Genomic DNA, 9,116 nt, shown 5'->3' with positions numbered 1-9,116 from the left:
TTCTCGTCTTAGGTTGCCGACCCTTCCAGTACGGCATTCGTCGGGGCCGGCCTATCCCAGTAAACCCTCTGCTTCTGTGTGTTCTGTGCTTTGTCCAGGCGGGGGCACTCTCTTCGGTACTCTCTTTGCTGATTGGCGCTCCTTTATGCAGAGTATCGGCCCTACTCGATACGAGCCGATACGAGCCCTCCTCTGTGCGAGAGAAAGTATCCAGGGCCATCGTTTGCTTCGGTCGACCCGACCCCACCACCACCCCGCTCACCGACCAGACACGCCAACTCACGGCATTTTTTTTTTTCCACTTTATTTATTTTTTATTTGCGAAGCCAGTTTGTTCGAGTTTGGTTTCGCGAGTGGTCCATTATGAATCACACATCAATGCGTTTAGTTAAAGTGCCCTGCACATGGATATACAACTGCGGGCGAGAAGAGCTTTCGTTCGAAACGGCTGAGCGATAACTGGTACCAATCGCTCAGCAACTGCTGCTGCTGCTGCTGACGCTGCTGACAGGCCCGAGTCAGTAATCAGATCAGATCGCCTCCTCGCCTCCCGGCCGTACATCCGATCGTTTCCTTTTGATTGGCTGGTCTCGCCTGGCTCGCCTCCTGGAGCCCCTGGAACCCCTGGAACCCCGGCGTGAGTTTTATTGCAGAGACTCCCCCGGCTGCTTTCTGCCCCGAGCCGGGAGCCCCCTACAGAAATTGCATTTTTATATTTTTTAAATGGTGGGGTATATTTTTCGTGGGGTATATTTTACATGACCGGCTATGATAGGGTCATCCTGCAAAACCCAAAGAGGCTTTTAAAAAAAAATTGTGGAGAATATTTTGGTGGGGTATAATTTTTGTGTGGTACATTTTACATGACCCAGCAACCCCATGTGGTTTTTTTTTTAAGGTACATTTATCATAACATCCCTAACACGTCCAATTTTATTTTGTTTTACTGCTGTAAAAATAAAATAAAGCGCCCTTCCCTCCTGATGCACGGCCCCTGTCCTGCTCTCTTACACCCCCGCGGCGACAAGTCAGCGGCTGCTCGGCGTGTTTGGATAAAAGCCGCCGCCGCCGCCACCGCGGTTGGACCAGTTAGGGACGCTGCCCGCCGCCGCTTTTACGGCTCAGTAGCTGAGCGGGCTGAGCGACATGGCTGCTGCTGCTGCTGCCGAGAGTGAAAGCTGAACCAGGAGGTAAATGACTGAAGCGATTGTGTATCTGTCCGCCGGGGCGAGTCCTCGCCTAGAGCTTGTTATCCGCCCGGCTGGCTCCATCTCCTATCCGTTTGCCCTGCCCCCCTCCCCTCCCTCCCCTCACTTCCTCCACCCCTCCCCTCCCCTCCTCCCTCACCTGTCCCCCTCCCGCGCCTACCGGCTCCAGCTGGCGCTACTCCCTGGTGCTGGACGCGCGTGGAGTATAGCGACCGCTTATAGCTCACACACACACACATGCGATTTTTTGCTGCTTTTGCTGCTCACGAATCTTCGGCGCGAGTTTTTGAATCTCCCGCGCGCTGCGCATTGTTTGTTGCAATCTGCCACAAGCCCGACGTCATGTTCGGGGCAACGCACACAAATTATGTCATTTAAAAATCATTTAGAAATAATAAATGCGAGTGGACGCTGCATGGTTTTCTGCTTTTTCACGGTACGCTCTCAGGATGCTGTCGCGATCGTTTAAAAGAATGCAAGTGTGTGCTTATATGGGGGAAAGTGTGATGGATCGTTATCAATGTTTCCCGGGCAGGGGTGACGTCATTTTTGCTGACGAGTTGTCTTCACCATCACAGTGTCTAAAATGAAAGTGGGCCGTGAAAAAAGGACTTTGCCATTGGGATTTTAATCTTCCAAAATATCGATTTTGGGAATCTTTTCAAGAACTTCTTTGTAAAAAATATAATTCTTCTCAGAGTTTTGTAGACAAAAAAAAATATGATTATTAAATTTTTTCTGGAAAAGTTTCGGACTTAAAAGTCTCCACTCCGCACTAAAAAAAAAGTGAAAATTAAGAAAATGACATAATTTGTGTCCGCTTTGCAGACGCACATGCGGGGGGCCTCCTTCAGGATGCTGCTCCACCACAAGTGCCGCAGCGCCGTCGCCGCGCCTTACTCGAGGGCGCCCGCCGTGCTGCGCTTGGCCGTCCCGGACGAGGCCGTGGCCTGGTCGGCGCCGTGGGCCGGCTACGCGCCCCGGGACTACACGGACCCGTGCGTCGAGGGCCGGCCCTGGGCCGACGCCGACCTGGGCGCCGAGGGGTTCCGGCCGGCGTGGAACGCCCTGGACGGCGTCGTGGACCGGCGCAGCCACGAGGGCGAGTACGCCGTCGGCGCCGGGGGCCGGCCGCTCAACCCTCGCGGCCGCACGGGGCTGGCGGGCCGCGGCGTCCTGGGCCGCTGGGGCCCCAACCACGCCGCCGACCCCATCGTGACCCGGTGGCGCGGCGACGGCGCCGCCCGGGTGCTGCAGTTCGTGGCCATCCGCAGGAGGGACTCTGGCGAGTGGGCGCTGCCCGGCGGCATGGTGGACCCCGGCGAGGCCGTGTCGGCCACGCTGCGCCGCGAGTTCCTGGAGGAGGCCGTCAACGTGCTCCGGGACCCCGCCCGGGAGAGGCTCGTCGGCGACTTCTTCGCCGGCGGCGGCGACGTCGTGTACCGCGGCTACGTCGACGACCCCCGCAACACGGACAACGCGTGGATGGAGACGGTCGCCTCGCACTTCCACGACGAGCGCGGCGACGCCGTCGGCGCCCTGCCCCTCGAGGCCGGCGACGACGCGGTCGGCGTGCGCTGGACGGACCTCTCCGCCGGCCTCGAGCTGTACGCCAGCCACTCGCTCTTCCTCAAGGCGGTGGCCGACAAGATGGGCGTGGCGTTGTAGGCGCAGCCCGCCCGCGGAGGCGGGGGTAGGCGACCCGCCCGACACAGCTGCGCGTCGAGCACGTGGTTGCCTACCCGGGACGCGCCAGGCGTGCGGCCGCCCGCAGAAGTGCGGGTAGGCAGCCGGCCGAGCTGCACTGCGCGCCGAGGAGGAGGTTGCCTACCTGGGACGCGCCAGGCGTTCCTTTTGGACTCCACAGTTTTGTTTTGAAACAATTCTCTGCATTGCAACGATCTTTATTGATGCGACTTATAAATCTGAGATGGGTGTGCTCAACGGGTAGGACGAGGACATGAATATCGAGATATCTTGGTGCGTTGACGTTGACGTCTCTTATTTGCTATACTCGTTTTATAAAGTTGATGCGTCTACGGTGTGCAATTTACGCTCTCGTGACGCAAGCTGATGTCTAGTTTTCTATTCGAACGTGAATTGTGAACAAAACGTTTGCAATCGATGTATCTCCCGACGCATACTGCATTCCATAAATTAATTAAAATAAAATGAATCATTTATAATAGCACAATGTTTTAAGACTATTTTAAAATACCTTATCAATACCTCGTACTTATTTCTTATCCTACAGGAACTTATCTAGTTACATAGCGACACTTAAGAATTAATGCATGAAAATTACAAGAGAAGGTAGCACAAGGTACAGTGAATCTAAGACTAGCATGGTCTTTACTTAAATACTTAGAAATAGCCTACAGGTACTCAGGTCCCGCGGCTGTCCCGTGATCGCAATCGATCGGGGCACCGCTACATCATTTGATTATGAGCAACTCACACACACACTCTCGAAATCGAACCCGAAATGAACCGAACTCCAACTTGCCTAGGATCGACAGTCCTGGAAAGTTTCCGGAACATCTCCGGGAAATTTTCCGGGAAAAAAAGAAATTTCCCAGGTCTCGGATTTTTCTTTCTTTGCCCCGAAATATTCGGAGGTTTTTTGAAATTCTTCCGGAAATTTTCGGAAGTTTCCAAGCCGAAACTTGCCTTCAGCAGCAGAGTTTTCCAGGCAGTTTGTGGCCATGTCAGTCGACCACACCGCGCCTCTGGAGTACACCTGTGGGAGAGTCTCTTTCGCGCGGGACTTTTCCGTCGGGTCTCGGTCGCGCCCGCGAGTCGTAACGAAACAATTGAGCCTGGGGGGGCTTCCCCGGGACTCGTAAAGGCGTGCAATACAGGGCGACGTGGAGGTCGGTCCAAAGAAGGGGTCTAGCACAATCTGCGATATTTTTGCGATATCATTTGTTGCTTTTTTTGAAAGAGGTGGGGTGGATTTTTCACCCTAAAAATATAGGAATAAATACGTCCGTAGGTAACATTTTAGCCGGTGGGATGACTCTTGTCATAGTGGAGGTGTAGAAAACGAAGCCCACGCGGAGGTCAGTTCGCCTCAGGACGTTCACTTCCTGGTGTCCGGCGTGGCACAGAGGCACCTATCGGTGAGGTACCCGAGCAGGTACCCGTCGTCGTCCTGGTGCGAGGTCCCCGATCAGGATGCGAGTCCTCCTCGCCGGCCTCAGGTGTTGGGGCCGTTGGCGTCCCCGGGGCTGAGGAAGGGCAGGTGCTCGTGGAGAGCGTGCAGGTCGATGCCCGGCGGGTAGGCGCTGGTGGCCGACGACTCCTCCGACGACTCGGCGTCCTCCTCGCCCTCCTCCGACGACGTCGTCGTCGTCGTCATTGTGGTGGAGACGGTCGTCATGGTGGTGGTCGTGGTGGACAGGTCCGCTGGCATCGTCTCGGTGGACTCGGTGGCCTGCTCCGAGGAGGCTTCGTCGACCGTCGTCACCAGGGTGGTGGTCGGCGTGCTGGTGCTGGCGTCGGTCGTTGTCGTCGGCTCCACGGAGACGTCCGTCTGCGTTGCGGCGTCCTTGACCCTGGGCTCCGGGCTGCGCTCCTCTGGCAAATTGCAAAAATGTTGCAAAATCATCAAAATCAAAAGTCAAAACATATTTATCTTTGTTACTCTGCCCTCGTACAAAAACTTTGTGCCAAAATAATGTGCCTAAAAAATCTTCAAAAAATGTGCAAATTTTTTGTGCAAAAAATTGTGCAATTTTTTAGAGACAAGAAAATTGTGCAAATTTTTGGAGACAAGAAAATTGTGCAAATTTTGGGAGGCAAGAAAATTGTGCAAATTTTTGGAGACAAGAAAATTATGCAAATTTTTGGAGACAAGAAAATTATGCAAATTTTTGGAGACAAGAAAATTGTACTACTTTTTGTGCTAATAAATGTGCGACTTTTTGCGCATGTTTACCTGGCGCCGGCGGGCAGTTGTCGTACTTGGGGCAGCAGCTGCCGGGCACGTGGCGGGGCGCGCAGTCGGGCCGGCGGTAGCAGTGGACGCGGGTGCACGCGGGCTCGCCGCCCTGGCAGTAGCAGGCGCGGCAGGGGTCCGGGTCGGCGCTGGCGGGCAGCCGCGCGCCGTTGTGGAAGACCGCGCCGTCCACCGTGCAATCTGTGCACAGCAGCATAATGACACGACGGTGTACGGGGCGCGCTCATGCGAGCAGGCGCACGACGACGCGAGCGCGGCCAAAAGGGGGTACTTCACTCCAAAAAAATCAAAGTGTACACCTCCCCAACCCCCCACAAAAAGAAACAGGAAAAATCAGAAATTTTTAGGGAAAGTCAGAAAAAAATCAGAAAATTGACAAAATCATCACAAATAAGATCTCTTTAAAAAAAGGACAAGGTTAAAAAAAATCCGAAAACAAAAACAGGAAAAAAATTGGTGCATGCTTCAATTTATAGTCAAGGGCGCCACCCTAACGACTCGACGGACCACCTAGGGCTACGCTGGTTCTACCTGCCCAGCGGATTACCTCCGCTTACCCTCCGGTCACTCCGCGTTACCCTCGGATTACCACCTGGATTGCCTTGCATTAACTCCTCGTATTATTAAACAGGGCTCATACCGGTCAGGGAAGTCAGGGAAGTCAGGGAAAAGTCAGGGAGTAAAAAAAGGTGTCTGGAAGTCAGGGAAAAGTCAGGGAAATTTTATTTGGGTCAGGGAAAACTGTTCAGTGTGGCCAAATACTGGCCATAGCCCAGGTAGTTTCACCAAAGATAGCATAAAATGCGGATTTAGAGTCAAAAAAATTTCTCGCGCGCTCCGCTTGCGAGCATATACGCCATCTTAGTCGATTTTCTTTACCAATATTCTGACTTTCATTATTATTAATATTTTTCAGTTATAACGAATTTATTTTTGCGCCCTGCTTTCACTGTATTTCTACCACACTGACCTTCTATTTTACTCAGAAAAGTCAGGGAAAAACGGGATATTTTGGTCTGGAAGTCAGGGAAAAGTAAGGGAAAATAGAAATTGGGATCTGGTATGTACCCTGTTAAACCGGGATTACCCCGCATTACACCCTTATTGTCCTGCATTATCCGGATTACAACCAAGCGCCTAGCGGGTTTTCAGGTCGGCCGCAACTGTATCGTGTTTATGAACACGTGTCGTGGCGACACACGTAAAGGGATTCAATCTTGTAGCGCTCGCATTTCTATTGGAGGTTTTTGACGGCAGCTGTCTGTGTCTATTCTTTCCAGAAACGACGCGTCGTGGGCATGGCTGACGCCGAGGCTGACGCCGGCGCGGAAAGGACCCCCGTCCCCCTCGCCCAGGACCTGGTGACCACCGGCAAACCCGAAGAGCACCTCCGAACCGACACGGGAAAAGGGCCGTTTGAGTGCGCTATATGCAACAAGAAATTATCAAGTAAAGGAACCCTGCGTACGCATCTACGAACACATACAGGAGAAAAGCCGTTTGGGTGCACTGTTTGCCACAAAACATTTTCTAGTAATGGAGACATGCGCAGGCATCTCCGTATACATACAGGAGAAAAGCCGTTTGAGTGCACTTTATGTGAAAAGAAATTCAAAAGTAGTGAAGAACAGCGCGTGCATCTACGTACCCATACAGGAGAAAAGCCATTTGAGTGCACTTTATGCAACAAGAAATTCGGATTTAGTGGAAAGCTGCGCAGGCATGTCCAAACACATACAGGAGAAAAGCCTTTTGAGTGCAATATATGCAACATGAAATTATCAACTATGGAAAGCTTGCGCTTCCATGTCCAAACTCACACAGAAGAAAAGCCATTTGAGTGCGCTACATGCAACAAGAAATTCAGAATTATGGGATACCTGCGCAAGCATCTCCAAACGCATACAGAAGAAAAGCAATTTGCGTGCATTGTTTGCAACAAGAAATTTGCACAATCTGCCGGTCTGCAAAGTCATCTCGTATCCCATACAGAAGAAAAGCCTTTTGAGTGCACTGTTTGCAACAAGCGATATGCTCGTAGTGTCAATCTGAAAATACATCTCCGAACCCACACAGGAGAAAAGCCGTTTGAGTGCGCTATATGCAACAAGAAATTCGCAACTAAGGGAGAACTGGGCTTGCATCTCCGAACACACACAGGAGAAAAGCCTTTTGAGTGCAATATTTGCAACAAGAAATTCGCAACTAAGGGAAACCTGCGCTCGCATGTCCAAACCCATACAGGAGAAAAGCCTTTTCAGTGCAATATATGCGACAAGAAATTCGCACAAATTGATCACTTGCGCAGGCATGAACGAACTCACACAGGAGAAAAGCCATTTGAGTGCACTGTTTGCAACAAGAAATTCGCAGGACAAGGCAACCTGCGCCAGCATCAACATACACATAGAGGAGAGAAGCTCTTTGAGTGCACCGTATGCAACAAGAAATTTACACAACCCAGCTGTCTGAGAATGCATCTCCGAATTCACACAGGAGAAAAGCCATTTGAGTGCACTGTATGCAACAAGAAGTTCAGAGAGAGTCACCACCTGCGCGGGCATCTCCGAACACACACAGGAGAAAAGCCTTTTGAGTGCACCGTTTGCAACCAGAAATTTGCAATAAAAAGCAATCTGCTAGTCCATGTCCGAGCGCACTCGGGTGAAAAGCCGTTTGAGTGTGCTGTGTGCAACAAGAAATTCAAAAGTAGTGGAGGACTGCGCAATCATCTTCGAACACATACAGGAGAAAATTCTGTTGAATGCTTTATATGCAACAAGAAATTGTCGCAACCTCAATGTCTGAGAATCCATCTCCGAACTCACACAGAGGAAAAGCCATTCGAGTGCACGTTATGCAACAAGAAGTTCACAGTGAGTGGGGACCTGCGGAGGCATCTCCAAACACACACAGGGGAAAGGCCGTTTAAGTGCACTGTTTGCGACAAGAAATTTGCAGTAAGTGGGTCCCTGAGAACTCATCTTCGAACCCATGGGGAGCACGTGTGACAAGAAACGTTTACCAATGAAACGTTGTGTTGTTGTTTTTACAACTCACACGTGCCAGTAGACTCTGAATCTGAGAATCGAAACATGTCTATGTGACGACGTCTGACGAACCGTTTTGCAAATTGTTATATTGCAACTGGGGATTGCGTGTGTAGCAACGTTTTGAGCCTATTTGTATTGTATTTGATGACCGTATGGAGGCGCCTCTTACACTGTCCGTCGGCGAGGGGCGCCAGGGTGGCTGCGGGCACGGCCCGCTCCTCGAGGGCGGGGGCCGGGGGCGGCGCGGGGGCGGCGGCGGCGGCGGAGAGCAGCGCGGCGGCCAGCGACGGCGGCGTCAGCGTGGTGCCACCCGCACCCTCCGCCTCAGCGGCGCCGGGCTCCACGGGGCCTGCAAGACATATTGGCAGCCACTCTGTTACAAAACCGTCTGGTACAAAAAAAAAAAAGTAAATACAAGCAGCAGGTTTAAACACAAAAGTCGTTCCTCCACTTTGTCGTGAATGTAAATTTCGGTAAATTTCAAAAAAAAAATCAATAAAATAAGATAAAAATGTAATTGAGTTCTCTACTTTGTTGTAAATGTAAAGTGCAAAAAAAAAATATCAATAAAATGTAATAAAAACGTAATAAAGTTCTCCACTTTGTCGTAACATAGAACACTATTCTTTTCAATTCCCCTAGGTTCTGGCAGTGTTATATTGATGAGCATCAGGTCCGGGTTGTTGCCCGGGGGGCCGCTTCCTTGTCGCGCGGGTCCGCCGCGGGCCTACAGGTGCCACCAGTAGCCCGGCGCCACTCCGCTGCGGCGGTATACTGCAATTTGAGGAAATTGTCCGCGACCTTGGTTTGTGGGCGTTCTGTGACCGTCTCGCTGCTCGCCGTGTGTACGCGGAGCGCACCGCCACTGCTGCGGCCAACGGCAGCCACCCCCCC

General features: G+C 51.9%; 1 protein-coding gene across 6 annotated transcripts in view; it reads left to right on the top strand.

Moving 5' to 3' along the window:
* The window catches only part of LOC113206052 (DNA oxidative demethylase ALKBH2-like), a 61,138-nt gene that overhangs the window by 27,613 nt on the left and 24,409 nt on the right, over positions 1–9,116 (top strand). Inside the window, exon 2 of one of the 6 annotated variants that reach the window (XM_052269291.1) lies at positions 6,450–8,918. The exons of 3 other annotated variants lie outside the window; for them this stretch is intronic. In XM_052269291.1, coding sequence (XP_052125251.1) covers positions 6,468–8,180 — 1,713 coding nt within the window. In that variant the 5' untranslated portion in view covers positions 6,450–6,467 and the 3' untranslated portion in view covers positions 8,181–8,918. Of the gene's footprint in view, positions 1–2,036; positions 3,431–6,449; positions 8,919–9,116 lie in introns of those variants that run through there. 2 more of the 6 variants (XM_052269290.1, XM_052269309.1) reach the window with 2 other exon arrangements.

Source organism: Frankliniella occidentalis, unplaced genomic scaffold, assembly GCF_000697945.3.
Source record: "Frankliniella occidentalis isolate FOCC.00 unplaced genomic scaffold, Focc_3.1 Scaffold5, whole genome shotgun sequence".
Taxonomy (NCBI): domain Eukaryota; kingdom Metazoa; phylum Arthropoda; class Insecta; order Thysanoptera; family Thripidae; genus Frankliniella; species Frankliniella occidentalis.
Note: the sequence above shows the minus strand (reverse complement) of the source record. Positions and strands in the feature narration are given on the sequence as shown.